This window comes from Callospermophilus lateralis, chromosome 10 (genome assembly GCF_048772815.1).
Source record: "Callospermophilus lateralis isolate mCalLat2 chromosome 10, mCalLat2.hap1, whole genome shotgun sequence".
NCBI classification, from domain to species: Eukaryota; Metazoa; Chordata; class Mammalia; order Rodentia; family Sciuridae; genus Callospermophilus; species Callospermophilus lateralis.
The window spans coordinates 126041594-126065281 of record NC_135314.1 but is presented as its reverse complement, the minus strand read 5'-3'; the positions used below and the strand labels follow the sequence as shown (position 1 = coordinate 126065281).

At 41.5% G+C, this 23688-nt stretch overlaps 1 protein-coding gene and 2 pseudogenes across 1 annotated transcript in view; all 3 read left to right on the top strand.

The window, feature by feature from the left end:
• The window catches only part of LOC143408046 (serotransferrin-like), a 29506-nt gene extending 8743 nt beyond the window's left edge, over nt 1–20763 (top strand). Inside the window, exons 6-17 of the mRNA XM_076867302.1 lie at nt 151–206; nt 722–900; nt 1812–1989; nt 2821–2975; nt 7638–7728; nt 8896–8925; nt 10120–10275; nt 11845–11974; nt 14091–14155; nt 17400–17584; nt 18936–19125; nt 20550–20763. Coding sequence (XP_076723417.1) covers nt 151–206; nt 722–900; nt 1812–1989; nt 2821–2975; nt 7638–7728; nt 8896–8925; nt 10120–10275; nt 11845–11974; nt 14091–14155; nt 17400–17584; nt 18936–19125; nt 20550–20584 — 1450 coding nt within the window. The 3' untranslated portion in view covers nt 20585–20763. The remainder of the gene's footprint in view (nt 1–150; nt 207–721; nt 901–1811; nt 1990–2820; nt 2976–7637; nt 7729–8895; nt 8926–10119; nt 10276–11844; nt 11975–14090; nt 14156–17399; nt 17585–18935; nt 19126–20549) is intronic.
• On the top strand, nt 3223–4790 carry LOC143408705 (fatty acid CoA ligase Acsl3 pseudogene; annotated as a pseudogene).
• Nucleotides 4828–6243, top strand: LOC143408704 (fatty acid CoA ligase Acsl3 pseudogene; annotated as a pseudogene).
• Nucleotides 20764–23688: the final 2925 nt, after the last annotated feature.

Genomic DNA, 23688 nt, shown 5'->3' with positions numbered 1-23688 from the left:
CCCATCCCACTGGTATCCTGAATATCAGCACCCCATGGTGCTGCCTTGTCCAAGACTCTGTTTCCATTTGAGTACTGGACAGTGGGATCAGACCCTCCTGGTGCCCAAGAGTGTTTTGTAAGAGTGTTCTAATGTGTTTCTTTCACACAGGTGTCTGAAAGACGATGCTGGGGAGGTGGCCTTTGTCAAACACTTGACCATATTTGGTAAGTGATGGAAGAAGATACTGGAAGTTCCTCTCTAAGGAGTTAGAGTTCTTCTACCTTGCCTGCTTTTCCATGCTCACTAGGTAGACAGGGGCATACAGTGTTTCTCTTCTATCATTGCTTGGGTTTCTTCCTGTGCAGAGGTAGGTACTTTTGGGTTCCCCATCTGGAATCTTGGGCCTTTTTGCATTATACAGCCTCTTTACACAAGTTAATCTGCCTCTGGGGCAGTATACCTGTATCTAAGGATTGGGAGCTAGTCTGGCTAACCTTGACCTGTCAGTCATCCTGATGAGATCAGACGCATGGGATGTGGGACAGTTTTGCTGCACGGATATCAGAAGTCTGCAGGCCTTTATCTGACTGTGCAGTCATTTTCCTGCATGGTCCCATGGTCCTAAGGTTTCACTCAAAGCCTCTCAGCTCCCACTTTCTGTTATCAAAGGATTGCAGGGGAGAGTAGGGGGCACCCTAGTTCCACCAGCAGTGGGCTCATCTGGACTTTCCCTCCCCAGAGAACCTGGAACAGAAGGCTGACAGGGACCAGTATGAACTGCTTTGCACAGACAACACCCGGAAGCCTGTGGATGAATATGAGAGTTGCTACTTGGCCCGGGTTCCTTCTCATGCTGTTGTGGCTCGGAGCGTGGATGGCAAGGAAGATCTGATCTGGGAGCTTCTCAACCAGGCTCAGGTATCCCCACCCACCACCCTCTCCCCTGCTTAGAGCTCTCTGCTTGGATTTGGGAAATTTTTCTTCTCACCTTCTGGTCACTATGGGCCAGGACACAGTAGGAACCCTGCCACACATAATCAGCTTCTCAAGAAGCCCCTGAATTGGGACTCCTCACACGGCAGAAGGGAACCTCCTTTGGTATTCCCATCCACCACCCTTTGCCTTTTTGACTGGTGACATCTGAAGAGGGTCCTGTTGTTCTAGTTCATTCCCTTCCCTCTAAACCAGGCCTTCAAGGCCCAGGGCAAACACCAACACCTCCATGAAGACTCTCAGGACCCTCCTTCTGTAAACAACCTCTCTCCCAATGTCTGATTCCCTGATTGCACATCTCCAGCCAGTACTTTGGCCAACATGGGCCATAAATGAAGCTGGAGTTCTAGAAAGGTGAATCCCGGTTCAGAATTTTCATTGGGTCACGGTGGTTTGGTGTGATCATTCATTCACTCAATGGAAGCTGCTTGCACTGCTCCTTTTACCCCTCTGGAGAGGTGGTGTTCAAGGTCAGGCCAACCTCCTCTCCTTCAGCCCTCGCATCTGCCCATGGAGGGTTTATACCCTGCCAGCCTTTGGATGAGATGCATTTCTTGTTCTCAATGAGCCTCTCTCAACCATTCAGGAAGACAGGCCTGAAACCCACTCAGGGAAACAATGTGGCGTGGTCCTAAGAAGGCAGTGAGCAGAGACGATGCTAGGTGGGCAACAGCACTCCTGACTGTCCCCGCTCCTGACATCTTGAAGTTTCTCTTTCTTTCTTTTTTTTTTTTTTAATTTTATTTCTGAGGTTTTTTTTGGTCTCCTCTTTGATTCCATTTTTTTGGCTTCTCTTTCTCCCTGTGGCCATTCACTATGCATTTCACTGTGAACAGGAACATTTCGGCAAAGGCAAATCTGGCGACTTCCAGCTGTTCAGCTCTCCTCATGGGAAGAACCTGCTGTTTAAGGACTCTGCCCTGGGATTCCTTAGGGTGCCCCCTAAGATGGACTTTAGACTGTACCTGGGCTATAAGTATGTTACTGCCGTCCGGAATCTACGGGAAGGCATATGTAAGTACTCAGGAAGGACCAGCTTGAGAAATTTGGCAAGGGCAAGGGTTAGGGATGGAATCTTTCCAGGGACCAAAGCCTCTCCTGGTGTTTCTTTCTTCTGCCCTTCCTGTGAGCTAAATGGCCTTGGCCATGATGGACCGGACATCACCAAAGGCTTTAAAGGAAATGCATAATGTAAATGACTTGGGTTGGCACTAATATTATTTCCCTTGCATAAATCAGGATTGCCCTATTTCACTTTGTGAATAGGCACAAAATAAGTAAAATAAAAATGAAGTTTCTACAGATTCCACATCTCCAGCCAGTGCTATGGCCGTTCAACATGTGCCATAATAAAGTTGGAGTTCTGGAAAGGTGGATCCCAGTCCAGAATCTCATTGGGTCACTGTGGTTTTGAGTGATCATTCATTCACTCAATGGACATGCATCGAATATATAGCCATGGGCTCTGCTAAGTGCTGGACATACAAACATATATTAGATTCTGCGGCCCCAGAACTTTCAGACCAGGGAGAAGACAAATGTTGGATGAGTAGTCCCATAATTGAATGATCAATTACAAATGAAAGATCTGCTTAGGAGGGGAGTGCAATAACAAGAAATTACTGTGGTCCTAAAAAGAATGCAAAATAAATCAAAATAGGCCCTGGCCTGGGGGTGGAGGTGAGGCTCCTGAGGAAGTGACTTGGGGACCGAGTCTGAAAGATAAAAAGTTGTCCATTTTTTTTTTAATTGCACTGACTGTGTGCTCCTGCTGCTTCAAAAGACACCAGGCAACAGCAGGGAGCCTCTCTCTTCTGAATTCTGGTTCTTTTTCTTGTGCCACAGGCCCAGAAAGCCCAGTGGATGAATGCAAGACCGTGAAGTGGTGTGCACTTAGCCATCATGAGAGGCTCAAGTGCGATGAGTGGAGCATTAACAGTGGAGGGAAAATAGCGTGTGAATCCGCAGAGTCCACTGAGGATTGCATTACCAAGATCATGGTATGTCACTCTCCCCTCCCTAGGGCAGCCTCCCTACTGTTGCTACCTGCTGGCCACTACTAAGGCTGAGCTGGGAGGGATGAGGAAACCCTGGTTTCCAGGATCCTTGCACTGACTGTATGAGCACGGCAGCCCCAGAAGGTTCAGAACCTTAGTTTGTGGATCTGAAGGATGCCTATAGGACTCAGGCAAGCTAAGCCATGTCCTGCTGATAGTGTGGGTGTCTGGGGACCTGTGGGCTGCCACGATGAGTGTGGTAGGATTCTGTATTGATTTTGTAGGCAGATACAAGTTGCTTCATTGATTACAAGAGTAGTCCATGTTTGCTTCTAGAGAATTTTGGAAAATCCTGAATGATATAATGAAGAAAATCAAAAGTACTTATAATCATGTAACTCAGAGAAAATTATTGAATTGGGATCATATCATACAGGTTGCTTACGATCTCTTACTCACCTTATGATATCTAAGTAGCTTTTCCCATATTAGCAATCATTCTTTTAAAAATGTGATTTGGAGCTTCTGTGCTGGCACATACATCGAGGTGCTAGCAGGGTGGCATGTTTGGCAAGAGCAAGAGAGCTCCAAGCTTCTGAATCCCTTCCATCCCCAGTTCTTTGCCCTGTGCATCACTTCCTTTTGCTGTTCTTGAGTTAGATCTTTTATAATGAATCGGTAAGGTGCATGTCTTAAAGGCACTAGGACTTCCTGCCATCATCACTAATTCTTGTTGAAATCTGTCAATTCTACTTTTGAGCACTTATGAATAACCACATAATTTTATGTGAAATTATGAAATGAAAACCAGACTATCAACCTCATTCTTTTACATTTCATATATCTTAAAATATTGCTTTATACTATTTTAACATATATTCCATTTTATTTATTTATTTTTGTCTGAATCAAGACAAGAAAAATCAAACCAAATTAAAGCAAAGCCCACCATCTCAAAACCTGAGTCTATCTACCGGTCTGTTAACAGCTTGGATAATTTGTCTTCGGTATTACATGTTGGATCAATACACTAGCTGCAAAATAAATTCATGTATGCAAAAACAAATTTAAGTAATGCAAGACTCTTGGGAATACATGAAATCTTAAATAAGGAAGACAAAATTCAACCAAATAGAAACATTTTTTAAGAGTTATTCTTGGACACTATAATTTGTGCTTTCCTAAAATGTTATCATGAGCCTTTACTTTTGGAGATAATTTACAGATGTTGGGACTGAAAGCAAGGACCAAAATCAGCATATTTGCTTAGAGAGCTCAGTGGCTGATTGCTGCACAAGTGTATTTCCTGGGTAACAATCAGCTTATTACATGATATGCTACCTTAAGAGGTCCAGAATTTGTTCATGGATTAGATGAAACAGAAGTGACCAACATCAGTGCTAGTAAGAACTCTTGCAAACAAAATTGAAGGACATAGTTTATTAGGTCCCACACCTGTGACACATCACCACTGTTGATGGGAAACCACTGCCCTGGCCAAGTTTTACGAAGATGTTACCATGCATGTCATGACTGCAGGGGAAAGTGAAGGTGAGCATGGAAAACAGATTTCACAGGGAACCAGATTCTTTAGACATTGCAGTAACTATGCACATAAGTGAGTGCACAGGCTTCTTTAATAAGGGATCCATGATCTCCCATAGTAATGTTACTGTTATAATCAGAATGATGGAACAAATTCCATGGCCATGAGAAGATGTTTTCCTTGGATATTTGCCTGTTCCACATTCTAGAATTAATACTGAGCTTGTCTGTCTTTCTTATGGATGTCTAATTGGCAATTCTTCCAGACTTTAGTGAATCCATCTTTACAAATAAAGAGAGGAAACCAGGCATGGTGGCGCATGCCTATAATCCCAGTGGCTCGGGAGGCTGAGGCAGGAGGATCGTGAGTTCAAAGCCAGCCTCAGCAAAAGTGAGGTGCTAAGCAACTCAGTGATACCCTGTTTCCAAATAAAATCCAAAATAGGGCTGGGGATGTGGCTCAGTGGTTGAGTTCAATCCCTGGTACACCCCACTACCAAAAAAAAAAAAAAGAGAGAGAGAGAGCGAGAGTGGAGGGAAAGGGGCTATATCTAGGTTGAAAGCAACACTGATGGCAGCTGTTCTAGAAATCAGAGCTCAGACCTATAAAAATATCATGAAGAAAGTGGATGAAATGATTACTTTTCAATATGATCTGTTTATTATGGCCTATGAGTATAAAATGGAACAGACTTCAAAAGGGCACAGCATTCCACTGTGTAAGCTTTTTTTTCTGGACATCTCAGTGCTCACTAGGTGGAAATATGCTTCTTTTGTGTGGAGGTGCTCCACTTTCTGCAGCCATGCAGATTCATGCTGTCTGGTTTTGCTCTCCTGCTGGTCAAGGCCATGGACTCGCTGGATTTGCTCCAGCTGGATCACTTGGACAAGGGTGGTGGGCTTACAATACCGGGAGAAGTGCGAGTCCCCATGAGTTTGCTGTGAAATGAAAGTAAAGAACTGGAAGGAAGGTGGACACCTTAATAGTGGTAAACCACATCCCAGAGGTGAAATTCTTATTGGTGGCCAACATGTGACAATGAGATTTTTTTTTTTTTTTTTTGCAAAAATGGAGCCAAAACAAAAGCAGATATTTCTGAAGATGAACATGGACAGAAGTGGCTCTGTACTAGAGATCTTGGAGAATTTGACAGTTGTTGAAAGACCTTTGATCATGAAAAGGACTTTGTTTAAAAAAAATACAGGCAGGAGAATATGTTTCTCTTGGTAAAGTAGAAGCAGCTCTAACACTCCCACTAATAGATGACATTTGTGCATGTGCAAACAGAGATCATTCTCTGTCCGTGGATTTCTGGTGCCAAATCAAAAGGAGGAACTAACAGGACTACCTCAAGAGAAAGGACTTAAAGGGACTTGGGAAGAACTACCAGTTGCCAAAAAGACTGAAGCTGCTATTTCAGCAAATCTGGAAAAGTTTAAAAGGTGTTAAAAATTAATATGAGCCCTGATTTGTGAGCTCTGAAACTGTTCTGGTGACAGAGCCTTCAAGCTGAAATGCAAAGAACTTAAAAGGAAGACAGTGAGAAAAATGTATGGAAGGAAAGAACTTTGCTCCTTCAGCACTATTTGCTACGTTGAGCTCGGATCAAATGGGAAAATACTTGCAACACTAGTCTTAGCCCTCGAGGTACACTCCACTCTTCACCTTCAACCTAATCCATTATTGCTAGAGACATTACCATTTTTTAACCGACAGGATAGGTAGGATATTAAGAGGGCAATTTTTGGTATAGCTCTTCTTTCTTTTTCCCCTCCTACAATATACCACCTATTATTAGAATAAGGATGTTTCTGAGACGTATTGGGAAAGCAGTATTTCAAAACTTCAAGTTTTCAAGCACTATATATGTTGGTCATTTTTTAAAGTTTAGATGTATAGAGGAAGATTAAAAAAACATGAGCTGGTTACTTACAGTATTTATACATTCATTTAAAATTATGTAAATTTCAAATGCTTATGAATCAAATCATTGTTAAAGAGGTTTTTTTTTTTTTTGCTGTATAATGATTCTTGTCTGCATTGAGAGAAACAAATATGCCCATAGTTGTCTTTTAAAGAAAAAACATGATATTTTCATGTTGATAACTATTCTATAGTATGGATAGGCTGCCATTTATTTAGCCATTTCTTGTCACTGAGCATAGTTTGGTTCTTCTTTTTGCTTTATAAATCACATTTGTTATTTTTCTCACTTATACATTTTGCCCAAATAATTGTCCACACATCTGATTATTCCTTTATGGTATATTGCTATAAAGTATTTAGCCAGGGGAATATTCCAAGGAAAGTGTTGTAAATCTTCTAAAAAATTTTTATTGGTGCATTATGATTATACATGATAGTGGGATTCATTGTGATATGTAGGTACATGCATATAATTTGGTCAATTTCCTTCCCCAGTACTTCTCCCTTCTCTCCCCTCACTCTCCCCTGTACTCCACTGCTCTCAGTTCTATTTTTATGAGATCCATCCCCTCCCCCCCCCACTTTTTTCCCCTCTTTCTAGCTTCCACGTGGAAATCTTGCAAATTTTGTTAAATCCAAGCATCTCTGAAATTTGGGACTTATTAGCTCTTAGCTCTGAGTACTAGATCATTTGCAAATATTTGACTCACTCATCAAACATCTGTTGTGCACTCAGCACTGAAATAGCACCCAGTCAATGGGACTAAAATGAAAAGTTAGAGCTCCGTCCAGAGGTGCTTTGTTCCACAGACACATCCCCGACTGCACCCCTCCATCTCTCAGATGAGATGCTTAGGGTCAAAAAGGTGTTGTCGGAACATCTTGGGGACAGTGAGTCCTATGAGAAGACAGGAGGATTGAATATGGGTCTTGTTCGTGAATAAACTCAGCAAGACATGTGGCCTTGATCATCAGTTCATGATGCTTATACTGGTTGGGTGAACATGAGCGTACATTTTATTTTCTATGTTGGGCCTGCCTGACTGATCCATTTGGGGTTCAGGATCAGCATCCACTGTTTCTCTGGCATTCACAGCTGTGCTGGGAAAGCCCTTCAAGGAAACAGCTGGAAGGGCAGGTGGCACAGAAAAATGGCATCTTTTCATCTGTTGTGATTTATTGTGTCTTTGCAGAATGGAGAAGCAGATGCCATGAGCTTGGATGGAGGCTATGTCTACATTGCAGGCCAGTGTGGTCTGATGCCTGTCATGGCAGAGAACTATGGTAAGTACAGAGTGCTGGTTTTTTTGTTTGTTTGTTTTTCATTTCTTCAAAGCACTTTATTTTTTTCCCGATGTTCTTGTCTACCATTAACTTTTCATTATTTATTTTTATTTAATTCATTTTATTTTTTAAAAAATATATGACAGTGGAATGCATTACAATTCTTATTACACATATACAGCACAATTTTTCATATCTCTGTTTGTATATAAAGTAGGTCGACACCCAATTCGTGTCTTCATAAATGTCCTTTGGATAATGATGTCTATCACATTCTACCATCCTTGCTAATCCCCTGCCCCCTCCCTTTCTTTTTCACCCCTCTCTCCTAATCTAGAATTCATCTATTTCTCCCTTGTTCCCCCTCCCTATCCCACTATGAGTCAGCCTCCTTATATCAGAGAAAACATTTGACATTTGTTTTTTTGGGGATTGGCTAACTTCATTTAGCATTATCTTCTCCAACGCCATTCATTTACCTGCAAATGCCATGATTTTATTCTCTTTTATTGCTGAGTAAAATTCCATTGTGTATATATGCCACATTTTTTTTATCCATTCATCTGCTGAAGAGCATCTAGGTTGGCTCCACAGTTTAGCTATTGTGAATTGTGCTGCAATAAACATTGATGGTTTTATTCCTCCTGGACCATGGAGAGGAAAGATGAAAAAAGGCATAGACTGATTCACACCATGGCTATCTTAAAGCTCTCCTCTCCTGAGTGCCTTCTACTTCCAAGTTGTTGGGTTCCCTCACATAAGATCCCCACAGTCATCTGAAAAGATAACAGCTATCATACCGTCCAGCTCTATGGAAGCTCTATGCTGTGAAGTTTCTGCTAAAAGTGACCTGACTGCACAGAGCAGGTGGGATTCTTGGCAGGTCTTTCAGTTTCCAGAACTCATGCTTCTTACTGCTGCCTGGTTGCAGGGATTTAAATATAGTCAGCAGGCACCCCTTTGTGGGCTCTGTTCAGACAGAGCAGGAAATGTGAGATTCACAGTTTGTAGATCGATTTTAGAGGCCAACAGCTGAATGAACTTGCTGGGGATTTGGTGACATGTATAGATTTAGCTGACTCTTTTTTGTTCATAGTTGCTACTTGAGACAGGCATGATTTTCTAATCTGTATGTGCTTAATGCCTTCTTCATTTTATTTCCTGCAGAAAGCGCCAATTGTCTACAACCGGAGGAAGGTGAGTTGGAATTGGTACCCTTGGGGATTATGAGGTAAATTCCTCTGTTTGGGGAAAGGGGTTGGTAAGTTTGAAATTTAAATCACAAGTAGATAAGGCAATGGAAGAGATAAGTTTTAGTATGCAGAAGTGTTATGGAAGGTAGTAATTAATAATGCTGGTTATTATTGCTGTAACTGGTACACAGGATTTCTCATTTAATCCTGTAAGGCAGGCATCTTCTAAGGATGCACAGAGGACCCTGGGACTCAGCGAGCTTACAGATTGTTTAGGGACATATATCTAAAAAGCAAATCCCACAGCTTCCCACCATCTTGAATTACATGAGACCTGCACATTTTTAGATAAGAGAATTATCCAAGGAACCTTGCTTATGTGCTCCTTAAAGGGCTGAGAGTCTTACAAAGGTAGGTATCCAGGAACAGGAAATTACCTGGCCCCAGGAACCCAGGCCAACCTGGCTCTTGCCGGGGCTCTGGCTAGGGGTGAATCAGGAAAGATGGGGCAGGCACAAGTTAGAAAATCTTACACCAAGGTGAGCACTGGGCCTTGTGCTCAGGTCCCTGAAGGTCATATTCCAGATGGCTGTCCATAGGTGAGCCTGTCCTTGTCCCTTCTGCTGAGTACAACCTCCTAGTCTCTCCCATCACTCAAGGAGTCAAGCTCTTCAGCAGATCTGGAAAGAGCCATACTTATCCTGTGGATACTAAATATTATGTTTTAATTACTGGTCTTTTATTACATTCTCCCAATGAGTGTTAATTTGTGAAATGTTGGGCATTATATTAGGGGTTCAGTTTCCACTCCTCTGATATAGTACATTGGAGGGTGAACTGTTGTTTTTTCACTTCAGTGACTTCATGCATTCAGGAAAGGGTTGTACACTAGCTATTGCTTTAATAATAATGTATTCTTAGTATTTGAGGGTTTGTGTTTATTTTTTAACTGATACCTAAAAACATAAAAACTGTACTTAATAATGGGGTGTGGTTATCATAGTATTCGGTTTTTGAAGTTCAGATTCAGCTTTTCCCTACAGAATGCCTTGTCCTTCACCACAGTCAGTTACTGCAGAGATCCTTTCAAGATACTCTGAACGATTCAGGCCATCTTTGCCACCATAGGGAGATGGTGGCTTTAATTGGAAGCAAACACTTTGGAGGCTACACATCCTTTCTGGTGTCTTTCTTATAGGATATTATGCTGTGGCAGTGGTAAAGAAATCAGATGCTGATATCACCTGGAACTCTTTGAAGGGCAAGAAGTCCTGCCACACTGCAGTAGACAGGACAGCTGGCTGGAACATTCCCATGGGCCTGCTCTATAGCCAAATCAACCACTGCAGATTTGGTGAGCAAATCCAGCGAGGGACACACTGGAAAGAAGGGTCCTGGGGGAGAGGGATGCAGTCCAAGATGCTGTGGGCTCTGGTTCTGTGGAAGTAAAATTTGGTAAAAGTAAACTTTAAGGAAATATCAGAAAGGACTAGGAGAGCTGAAGAGCTTGGGAGCTGGGCCAGGATGGTGCATTTCAGTCGTACATCATGCTTCAGTGAATCTATGTTTACCTTTATCCCTCCTGAAGAGGACCAGAGGAGTGCAGACCATGGTAGGCATGGTCAGGAAGGTTCCTTCCTTCTTTCTGTTCCATTATTCCCAGGACGAGGCTTCCATGTTCAAGGCCACCCTAGGATCCATCACGTTCATGATCCAGGCAGCCCCAAGCACCAAGGAGTTAGAGCCAGATGCTGCCAGAAAGATGCCTTTTAGGATGCCTAGTTGATTACTTCTGCTAACTCCCCATTGCTCAGAACTTGAGTATATCACCACTCCTAGCTATAAAAGAGAAATATAATCAATCATTGGGTGTATTCCTATATCAAATAAGACTAGATATTTGTTACTAAGAAACAAAGGAAAATGAATACTGGATAGAGAGCTAGCAATCTTTGCCACAGGGGTTTTGGACAAGTTTGGGTGATCTTAGGTCTCTGGAGGTGCTAGCAGTCTCATTGAGTCACTGACCAGCTCCTAGGGTTCTCCTAAGGGGTAGATCCCAGCTTATTCTCTGTGTCCTCTGAGCACCATCAGGTAGGAGTTTATTTCTATCTCCTTATACTTTTCGGTGTAAAGATCCCCAGAGCAAATGCTTTGCAATGCTTTTGATTTGCACTAGCTTCCTGAGTACTTCCTCTCTGCCGCCTTCGAATTTGGGCAACTCCTTAAAAAGGAGAAGTCCCTAAATCTTGTATGTGGGGACTGGAGATGGGAGCACATCTCTGCACCGGGGTGCTCTGGGACACCTGTTTGACATGAAGCAAAGTGCAGCTGTGGCCACATTCAGAAAGCTTGGGCTCCCTATCAGTAAAGGACGGCTTACGCTCTCTTGAGCCTCCTGGTGCATTTACAGTCATGGGTGAGCAGCTGAACTGCAAGGAAAACTCCCCATCCCTTTCTTGATCTTGAAGACATAGGAAAGTCTCTCCTAATGAACAGCAGGGAGAAAGGATATCTGAAAACAGATGGCACAAGCTCAGGAATCCCATTTCTTCTCTCTTTGGCTGGTGGTGACACCATCATGGTGCTCAAGGGCATCCCCTCCACCATGAAAGGCACTGGTCATAAACTCCTTTTCCCAACCTCATTAAATTTCCTTTTAAAACCTATAGCCTAGCAATTCTGAGTTGGTGGGTGGCAGATCACAGAATGAATTAATATGTTCTCTCTTTCCTAGACCTTGTGGCCCTATTATGTGTTAGATAAGAGCTATTTATAGTGACTCAGAAGAGCTGATTTCTTCTTCTTCTTTTTTTTGGGGGGGGGGGTGTTGAGGATTGAACCCAGGGCCTTGTATATGTGAGGCAAACACTAGACCAACTGAGCTATATCCCCAGCCGTGACTTCTTATCCTTCTTTGCAGATGAATTTTTCAGTCAAGGCTGTGCCCCTGGGTATGAGAAAAATTCCAGTCTCTGTCAGTTGTGCATTGGCCCAAGTGTTTGTGTTCCCAACAACAAGGAGGCATATTATGGCTACACAGGGGCTTTCAGGTGAGTCTTTTAATCCTAACACAACTATGACAACATCCCAACCTGACCAGACTCCTTTCAGGAACTAAAGTGAGATTCTCAAATATCAGTTCATTAAGTACCTTATGTATTAGGGAAGAAAATTCTACAACCAAATGTAGAACTGTTTGTGAAGGGGCACCAGGCTCCTCGAGGAGACCTGGCTGTCGATGACTTCTAGGTATGGTTTATCAGTTCTCACTTAGAAGTTTGTCCTCCAGGAGACATTTGGCAATGTCTAGAGACATTTTTGATTGACAATGTTGGGAAGAGTGTGCTATTAGCATCCCACAGGTAGGTAAACATTGAATAATGCATAGGACAATACAATAGAAGAAAGAATTATCTAGTTCCAAATGTCACTACTGCCAATGCAAAAATAAACCTTACTCTACACTGAGTCAGGAGTTTGGCTCAAGCTCTTCCATGCACCTTGGGGGAAACCTAGAACTAGACTCATCTGAAAATACAGAATAGTGAAGTACATAATTTCTAAATTTCCTCACTACATTCATACTTTATAGAATGTCTACCATTTAAAAAAATATTTTTACATGTTGATGGACCTTTATTTTATTCATTTATTTATATGCAGTGCTGAGAATCAAACCCAGTGCCCACCTGTGCTAAGCAATCACTCTACCACTGAGCCACAACCCCAGCCCCAGAATGCCTATCATTTTGAAAGAGACACCTGTGTACCTTACTACATTACTACTTTTTAGCTATGCTTTCTGCTTCAGGCCTCCTGTCATCTTGGTAGTTCACAAATCCATGAACTTCACATAATCGTGGTATTATACTTGAATTTCCCAGTAGTGGAGGGAAAAACAAAGGTCATCCCTGTTTTCCAGTTACAGCTACTATGTGAGTTAACAGCAAGTTCTATTCACACTCCAATTATTCACATTTCTAATTGTACAAAATGGAGTGCATTGTTTTTAATGGGGACTTAAGAGTTTGGGGGGACTTAGAGTATAGTACCCCTTTGATGATTACCTTATCTTTTTCTGATGGTAACATGTTTGAGAATTATAGGTCAGGAGAAATGGCTCAAACTTTGCTTACATAATGTGCCTTGAAGGCTTCTTTGTTCTAGAAATAGCTTATAAAACATTAAGTTATGATATAAAACATATCAAACTGACAGATTCTGAACACAAAAGAAAATGAAATGCAATTAATACAGGGCACAGCAGATGCCCATTTTTTCAGCTAGTTATCCCCCAAACTCTTAAACAGCTGCAGGAAGAATCAGGTTATTTCCCTGAGGAAATAGGGTCAAGGAAGCTGGGGAGCAGCACTAGGCCTATCATATAGGAATCTGATCCATCTGTATCTTTTGAGTAGGGCCTTGTGCAGATGCTGGAGCACACACTAGTTTGTCGTGTGCTGTGCATTTTCAGAGAATTGCAGTAAAAAGCAATAACATATCCACACTCATGCAGAGTTAATTTTGTTAGTTTGTTTCTGAGGACTTAGAAGTTCTTGGGGAAAAGAAGCTTAGAAGCTCAGACTTGTGGTTCACAACCTCCAATACCTTGTCCAGGGCTATGTGGATTGAGATTTAGTCGAATTGAGTGCCTTCATACCCGGTTTTGCCACATTCTCTGTATTTTTCAAATAAATGAAAACAAAATGTCCAAAAAATGTCCAAATTGATCCCTGAATATTAATTTTTTGGAAGGGGTGAAGGGTATCCCAGATTGAAATTTCTAATGGTTTCAGTTTCTCACAAATGTAGTATCAGCATTTACATCTTCCAAAATCTGAAGTAATGGAGTTTTTTGCTCACATTTCATATATTGGGGAGACATTACCTCTCTGGAAAACCAGTTCTCTCTTCCTTGTGTGGAAATTAGGAAAAGGATGCAATCTGTTGAAGAAACTGTACTAAAAACTCATGCTTAGTTGGTGGACCCAAGGTTATATCATTGTACAGCAATTTAGAGCCTTTTGGTTTTTCATTCCTTATGTTGCTTAGCGACAGAGAGGAAGTTACCATTGCTGATATCAGCTGGTATCCTGGATCTATAATTTGAGTGACATGGGTTGGTCTGACCACCTCTCCTCTCTCCCCTTGTCTGGACCTCTGCAGGTGTCTGGTTGAGAAGGGAGATGTGGCCTTTGTGAAACACCAGACTGTTTTGCAAAATACTGGTGGTAAGTGCACATACTTTTGTGTCCCCATAAAATCTGGATCACTAGAAAAAATTGATATGCAGGGATGACTTTGGAGAAGTATTACAGACACTGACAGCTTGCAAAGCTTTAATGCTCAACCTGGGTCTTCAGTGAAGAGAGAAGCATTCATCTGGATAGCACAATAATAAAGCCCATAGTATCCCCAATGGCCCTAAATCCTCCCTGTCCACAGCTTCAGGCCTGGCTCTCCTTTTCCCTAAATACCTTAGTGCCTATTTTCCAAGAACAAGGCATTCTCTTAGATATCTATAGTACAGTTATCAGAATCAGGAAATTTTACTTTACATGGATTTCATCCCGTATAGTACATATTCAGGACTTGTCAATCATTCCAATAATGCCCATGATAGCTATATTTTTTATATTTTTCTGCTCCATGCACTGGGAAGGCCTAGAGATAATTACATACCAGTAGCAATGAGCATCAAGATATTGGCTTCTAAATTCTATTCTCTGCAAAAAGGAACCAGAACTCCTTGGAAAAATAGCTAAATCTGGTTGGGGCCAGCAAACTATATGGCAACCCACTCGCATTGAAGGACTCAAAAAATGACAGATGCATATCTCTCTCTCAAAAAAAAAAAGTGATGGCATGAATCAAAACTTCAGGAGACAATTGGAAAGACCTCCCACCACCAAATCCGGGAATTTTGAACATTCTAATAAATAATAATAGCAGAAGAGGATAGTAACCCACAGAATGAAGTAGGAATCCATGAAGCGAAACTGCTCAGACAAAGGAGGGAAAGCTCTTCCTCATCATAGAATGCTAATTAACAAATGTAGAAGGAATAGAAAAGACAGAAAAGCCCAGTATCTCTATTTCGCAAGGTTTCATTTTCAGGCAGAGTACCCCAGCCTTGTAGGCTCAACTTGCATAAATCCAAATTTCTTGTCCTTCTCTCAGAGTTCCCTTCTCTTCTCATAGTCTCTATCCCTATAGAGAATCTTGTTATACTTCCTGCCAATCACAACCAGATTGAGCCTGTCAGTCAGTCTTATATTATCTCTCAAAAAATGTGCTGTGATAGGTTATGGTATAGAAGAAGCAAGACACAAAACCACATGGGCTCTTGATTTTATGTATATATGTGTGTATATGTTGTAATCATGTGTAGTAAAAAGACTAGATGAAATGTAATCATTTTGAAGGAATATGCTGTGGAATTATAAATGCTTCAAAATTTTCTTCCAGACACCATATAGCATTCTACAAATTCTTACAGACATGCATTACTTTGATCTTTCTAGAAATAAAACAAGTCTTCACAGACTCATGCTGAGCATCTCACTCACTGCCCTTTAGAGCTTGGCCATCTCATCTGTTTGACCACACTGCCCAAGATTCTGTTCCAGAATCACCAGGCACACACTTGTTCCTGAGTCTTCCCTGTGTTATCCTTTCCTTCCACATAGAAGGATCCTTTCTCCACCTCTCATCCTATGCATTATACAAAACACACCTAAAACCTTGCCTCCTCCGACTAGCTTCCCTAATCGATCTGCTTTTGAAGCCCTGGTTCTGAATTTGCACAGCATTTAGAGTGTGCTCCACAATATTTAGTGTCCGGATCTTCACTCTGGATTATTTGCCTTTGGTATGTGTGTTATTTTCCTAGCTCCAAAGACCGTTCCTTGCAAAGGGCTGAGACTATATAGTATTACTCAATAAGTACTTGAATTTCCAAATAGAACAGAACAGATTTGGATGGAAAGCTGATGGATTCTATTTGAAAGATGTGAATTTTGACCAATAGGCAAGAAAGGGAAGGAGAAGTGTTAGCGAGTGCTCAAAAGTGTTTGTGTATCTTAGGGTTGTGGTGAGGAGGGCATTCAGTTCATTCAACTAACATAAAAATGCACAAATCCTTTGAACTAGCTATTCTACTTCCAAGGTACAATCAAACAATATTGCTCATTTTAACCCAACTGTAGTGGCAAAAAAATAAATCATAAACATCCTAAATATCCATTAATAAAGGAATAGTTTTTAAAATTACTGTCCCTTCCTCTCCACATTGCTGTAAACTCAGCAGGTGCAGGGGCGCATGCCTGTAATCCCAGCAACTCTGGAGGCTGAGGCAGGAAGATAGTGAATTCAAAGCCATCCTCACCAACATAGCGAGACCCTGACTCTAAATAAAATATAAAAAGGGCTGGGGATGTGGCTTAGTGGTTAAGTACCCCTAGGTTCAATCCCCAGTATAAAAAAAGAAAACAACTACTATGCTACGTCCATACTAAGGACTAGGATATGGTAGTTAAAAAGAATGAAATTGATTAACATATGCTGACACAGATGAAGCTACCAGCTGTCAGTGGCTTATATTTGACAAGATCTAATGCAATGAAAAATTATAAATATGTAACATCTTATAGACACAGTAGAGATAAAGACATATAACAAGTATTGGATTGAAACAAAGTGATATAAAGGATTAGAGCTACAGTACATATATTCCAAAACATATGAGCATGATCTCTTGTATTACTTGCTCAATGAAACAAAGAAAATTAAATGAAAATGAATGAAATTTAAAAAGGTTGCAATCCTATATTATGGAAGAGAAATAAAAGTTGATAAAACACATTTGAGAATTACCTCAGGAGAAGAAGCTGAAACCTTGAGAATGGGTTGTGTGTGTGTGTGTGTGTGTGTGTTTCAAAGAGAGTACAGGAAAGATTGAGGCAAGAGGCTGAGATAAGCCAGGACCTGCACCACATATGCATGTGTGAATTAGAACAAGTTACAGGGGAGTCAGATGGAAAATGCTGGTGCAGATTGCAGAAGTGTTCCCTGGGGAAGAGTTTCTGTTTGGAGATGCCATTTATAGCACAGATCTTGATAAACCTGGCTCAGAACATCATGTTCTTCCTATGCTAGAGCAAGAAATATTGAAGGCTTTGGAATTTAATAAAAATGAGGACTTTTTTTTTTTTTTTTTTTTTTGGAACCACATCTTTCTCACCTGGCTGGGGAGGGAAGATCAGAAGAGGGTAGTCATAAGTAGGTCCTGGTGTGAGCCGAGTATCACCTTGTAGACCAAGTTGAGTGTCCCTTCCTCTCCACATTGCTGTAAACCCAGCATGTGCATTTCTGCTAGCCAGAGGGTCCAGATCCTCCCCACCCCAGTGGTCAGTAACATCCTCCCAGTGACCAAGGCCATCAGCTCAGGCTGATCCACTTTCTTTCTCTATCCAGGAAAGAACCCTGAGGAGTGGGCTAAGAATCTGAAGGAGGAAGACTTTGAGTTGCTGTGCCCTGATGGTACCAGGAAGCCTGTGTCTGAAGCTAAGAACTGCCACCTGGCCCGAGCCCCGAATCATGCTGTAGTCTCACGGAAAGATAAGGCAGCATGTGTCCGCGAGGTGTTAAGTAGCCAAGTGGTATGAACCAGCCAGAGTCTCCTGCCCTTAATTCCTACATAGTTACAGATTGTTTGTGGGACTTCATAGCTAAGTACAACCCTGGCTCAAGCCTTCTATTGAGAGGCCATGGATTATGGACCAGAATCTCAGTTTGGTAGCTTCCTAGCTGTGCCATCTTAGTTATATGGTTTAACCTCTCTATGCCTCAGTTTCTTCATTGTAAAATAGGAATAGCAATACTTATGCCTGCTTCTCAGTTAATATGAGGATTAACGGTTAGATCCAAAGGGTTTAGAAAAATGTGTGATCCATGGGAAGTGCTCCAAACATCCTTGCTAAGCAGTTACACAACTGGGCCTCTCAGGACTGGCATTTCTGTCTCTCGATCACTGGAAATAAGTCCCCGTCAGATCCTTGTGTCCTCAGGACCTCGAATATGCCTTCCTGCTCCTCTTAGCCTTGCTCAGGGTACCCTTCTTTCCCCACATCTGTCCTTTATAAAAGTGAAGAAGATTGATCCTGTTTCCTAGCAAGACCCTTCAAGTCTTGAAGAATAGATTTCTATTGCTCTTGTTTAGGCAGACTGGGCATGATGCTCGATAGTGTGAAGAGCACAGCCTCTATGCTTAGCAAGCCTTCCCTATGGGGAGGAAAACCATGTCAGAGCCATTCTCAGAGAAGAGAGGGGCTGCTTGAGTGTTCTAATCCTGAAGACCCCTCTATAAGTAAACATCACCTTCCTCTTAGGTGATGAGTCTCCAGTACTTTTTTCAAGAAAATTAAGATAGCATATCTTGAGAAGTCCTGATGTTCAGAAGTGCATGAAAACAATAATGAGTATATAATGACCATCCCCTAGGTGCTATATGGAATTCTAAACTTTTTATAGCATCATTTTACTTATAGCCTTAGAAGGACTGGAGAAGTTAAGTGGCTGGCCCCAGATAAGACTAGAAATGCAATCAAACATGAACTTTGAACAATGACCTCTACTACTCCTCTAGGAGGGGTCACATTGAACAATTTCTTGGGCATTGAAGAACATGTTATTGTCCTCTCATTTCCTATAAGCAGCCCCCAAGGGACTTGGGCAATGAAGCAGGGGAAGAGACCAGAGAAGGCAAGAGTGGGTGGGTGGAAGGAGGGACATCTCAGAAGAAGCTAGACAAGGCCCCTTACAGAGGACTTGCATAAAATCCTGGAATTGGGACTTCAAGTGGGTAAATGGTGGATGGGGGAAGTGGAAATTCCCAAGGCATATCTGTAGCTTTCCTTTGTTGCTAGGACTGATTCAGAGCTTTGAACCTCCTCTGATGCATGTTCCCAGCTGCTCAGGGCCACAGGTCCTCATGTTATTTTCTTTTGACAGATGGAGTATGGAAGTCATGTATCAGACTGCTCGAAAAAGTTCTGTTTGTTTTCATCCGAAACCAAGGACCTTCTGTTCAGGGATGACACAAAATGTTTGGTCAGACTTCCAGATGAAAGCACATATGAAAAGTACTTAGGGGCTGAATATGTCACAGCTGTTGGAAACCTGAGAAAATGCTCCACCTCACGTGAGTAGGAGGAACAGCATGGGAAAGTTGTAAATAAAGCACAGTTGTGGGTCCTGGGGTGGTGGATGCAAAGGAGAAGTGGAGTCTGGCCCTCAGGATGTGTCCCATGGGAAAAATGAAACAGTAAGAGAAGAATCTAACTTAAGCCCAGAACGTATGATAGGTCAGCCTGTGTGAGTGGGTAGTAAGGGGGACAGAGGCCCAGAATACTAAGATAGTGAACTTATTGGACATCTTACTTCTAAGAAAATGAGGAGGTTTATGGGTATGAGCACACGTCATTGCTCTTCAGTAAACTTTTTATTAGAGTTGACTTGTTCAGTATGGTAGCCAGTATCAAGATGTGGCTATTTAAATTTAAATGAATTAATATTGAATTAAATTAGGCTCCCCCTTTTCTTTTTGACAGTAGTAAGGATTGAACTTAAGGCCTCATGCATTTAGGCAAGCAGTCTACCACTGAGCTACATCCCAAGCCCCAAACTGAATTAAATTAAAAAATTATTTCCTTAGTCTTACCCAACCACATTTTAATTGTTTGGTAGCCACAAGTGACTCCCTATTGGTCAGCAAAGAGAACATCACTGCAGAAAGTACTTTCAGACAGTAAGGCTCTAGAGATAAGTTCTGATAATACAAAGTTGCCAAACATACCACTCATCTGGAACAGGTTCTAGGAATTGTGATAGAATAAAACACACCTCTGCAGTGTAACTATCTGTGGAATAACCCAATCACTTGGAAGCATTTGGAAGATGGGGAGAATAAGATGTGGTATAGGGTAGTTATTCTTCAACTATAGAAAGTGAATAAGTGAATCTTGGTCCTGATGAAAAATGTGTATTTCCAGGCCCTAAAAAAAAAAAAAAAAAAATACTGATTCAGCAAGTCTGTGCTATTTCAAGATGACTACGCTTTAAAAATTGGCCCATGTAATTCTAATGTAAGCAACGTGGTCGTCCAGGGCCATGGTTACAAAAATCAGGTTAACATTTACTTAACCTGTGTCCTATAAAGGGAGGTTGTCTGGCTTTGTATTCTGCCTCCATCCCTAGTCCCAAGCACAGAAATTGGCAGATGCTTCTTGCTATGTAAGTTCCTCACCTGCTTAAAGAGGTCAAGCAGAGGGCAGACTTCCAGGGTGACCCTGCCCATAAGAAACAAGGTAGGGGGATGCTATACAGCAGGGAAACATGTTAAAACCTTTGTAGCTTTGGTGTGGTGCCTTCCCTGAGGGAAGCATAGGTGCTGTGCAGGCAAGTGGGAAAGGGCACTGGGGAAATGGTCCAGTATGTCACAAGAAGAGCAGGGCAACCAGTCTGAGTACCTGCCTCTGTGCTATGCTTAACTGTCTATTCACTCAATGGTTCATAAAGAAATATAAGTTCATTTTGAATTTCCTATCTCTCTGCTCTGCTCCATAGGACTCCTGGAAGCCTGCACTTTCCACAAATATTAAAATCCAAGAGGTGGGGCTGCTCCTCGGATGGAGACGGGAGCTCAGGTGACCCGTGGTCTTCCCCTGATTTCACTAGCTTGAGGGGCTTGTGTCAACCGTGTTTGTCTTCACAGCTCTGTTGTCACATGCATAGGTCACAAAATAAAGACTATTGTTGATTTTATATTTCAACAACTTCATTTTTTTTTTACAAATATTATTTCCACCAGAAGGATTTCTTTATCTATGTGTGCAGCGGAACCCTTCCTTCTAAGCTCAAGACCCATCTAGATTTTCCCTGCAGTTCTGTGTGGTGCCATAACCATACCTCTTGGGTCCACCGCATGAAGGAACATTTTCTAAAAGGGTCTGTGTGTTCATTATAATAGAATCAAATGTATGTGCTCCTATGTATGTGCACATATGTGTTGCCAGGGAAGGAGTAAGAAGGATGGGGAGTGAGTTACAAAGATCAAGTGTTCAGTGAGTATAGAAACGAGTATAAAGGACTTTACTTATTTTTTTAGGCACCAGGGATTGAATTCAGGGGCACTCAACCACAGAGCCACATCCCCACCCTTTTTTGTATTTTATTTAGAGACAGTGTCTCACTGAGTTGCTTAGTGCGTTGCTGTTGCTGAGGCTGGCTTTGAACTTGAGATCCTCCTGCCTCTCTTCCGAGCTGCTGGGATTATAGTCATGTGCCATGTGCCTGGATTTATTTTTATATTTTGAATGCATCCTATCTGACATAGCCAAGGTTCTGATTCTAACTTGATTCTGAAACATCTTTGGCTAAAAATCATCCCTTGGGCAGTTTCTGCCATCTCCTTCCCTTCTCATCCAGCTTCCTCTAAGAGGGAGGCTCATTTTTCCTTGTGTCATTTATTATTATTGAATGAACACACAGAAACTCGTCTTTGGCTCCACCCACTTACCTGAAGCTACTCTGGTGAAAGTCAGCACCACCTTCTCACTGTTAAACCAACTCAGTCATTTCATTCTTGAACCTGTTTCCTGCACATGATACAGTTGACCAGACCCTCCTCCTTGGGACTCTTTCCCTTAGCTTCTTGGACATGACCTCTCTCCTCTGCTTTGATTCCTACCTCTCTGTTCATTTGTGGTCTTACTGTAGGCTCATCCTATTTATCTTGGAATTGGGGGGAAATCTTCCTGGAGTTCTTCTCTAGATCCAGTGCTCCTCTCACTTTCCAGGCCTTACTTCAAGCAATGCTAATGACTCTTGGGCACCCATATTGGGTCATTGTAACCCCAGCCTCCAGTGTCCCCCAACACACTGATTCCACCTATTACCAGTGGATCTATATTGTAGAGTCCTACGGTGATCAGAAACCCAACAAATCAAAATCTGGGCTGGAGGTGTAACCCAGTGATACACAGCATGTGTGAAGCCCTAGGTTTGATTCCCAGCATTACAAATAAAACAAAGCAAAAACAAAAAACAAGAGAATCATCTGTCCTTCTCCCTTCTGTTGTTTCCCTAAACTAACTATTGTTAGTATATTTCAGCCTTCCGGATGATAGCACATATGAAAAGTACTTAGGGGCTGAGTATGTCACAGCTGTTGGAAACCTGAGAAAAAGACACTGTCATTTACTCAGTCATTCATGCTGCAAACAGAGGTATCAAGTCTCATTCACCATTTTCCTCCATTCCACATCCAAAGTCTAGGTTGATTCTGAACCTCTAAATAACTCTCCACTTGCCCCTTTTACCAACTGCTACCACAGGCTCACTTTCCATTCAGATGCAGAACTGCAGATAAGGGGTTTCTGCACAAAATCTTTTACACCTCTCTTAATCCCAGGAATCAGGACTTTGGGTATGCTTTGCAGTCCAGACCTGGTGTGAACCTTTTTAATACCAGCCTTGATTCACCCTGAACCTATCAACCCTCAGCCTATTGAAAAGTCACCTAAAGTCCACCATTACCCCAGATCCTATAATTTCAACTTGTCCTTTGTTGGGATGTGGTCAAAACCTAATTTTGATAGACTAACAGAACTCTTAGGCATTTGGGCTAGTACAACAACTTTTAGTGTCAGGAGTCGCTCTGGAAATACACACCCTTAAGTCCTGAGCAAGAGATACTGAACAATTATTGTGTCCCACAATAACCTGGGCTTTATGCTCAGATAATGAGGAGGCTCCAGGAGTAGGTGTCACCCAATGGAGTTGAGTTACACTCACCTGTTCCTTTGTAATCCTACCCCTTTGCCCTTTTTGGGATAGAATGTTCAATGGAACCTCCCCTTGTGTGACCCCTGTATAAGAATAAAGAATTCCAGTGGTTCTCTCTCTTTTTCCATGGACCCCTAAGGTCGGAGAGCTGTCCTGGATTATTGAAAAGGTACTTCTGTGTGTTTGTGTGCTTTCTTTGCCGTTTTCTTAAGTTATTGGAGTAGTCAGATTTGTGAACCCAGCACAGGTCGCCAGCTAGGACAGATGGCAATAATTCGGTACCCTTCCACCATCCTTAATTACTAAAACAGGATAGGCAGATGTTACTGGGCAGTGGTCTTTTATACATATAACCAAAAGCTAACATGTGCCTATGGTAAAGAAACATTGATTACTACCAATCCAATTACATAAGAAAACTAAATAAGATATAATATTTAAAGAAACATCAAAATTTCTAGTGAGAACTATGTACTAAAAAATCCATAAAACAAATAATAATGTATTAAAAAATAAAATTAAAAAGTAAAATAAAATTCAGTAAAATAGAAGGAAAAATTGAGATACAAAATAAAATTCTCTTACATAAATAATAGTGAGTTAGAATAACATTTTGTAAAAACAAGTAAAATGCATCACTAAACTCATGAAAACTACATTTAAAAGTGATTTAAACCACACTTAGTAAAAAATAATACAAAAAAGACATAGTGCCTTGGATAGGAAGACTCAGTATTGTAAAGATGCCAATTCTCCCTTAATCAATATACAAGCAATTTTTTAACTCAAGAAAATTATAGTACTGCTTAATTAAAAAATAAACACGAGACAGTTAAGAAAAAGTCTGAGAAAAGAATAATGATAGTGGACCAGTTACCTCTTCCATCTATTAAAATGTATGATAAGCTCCTGGACATTT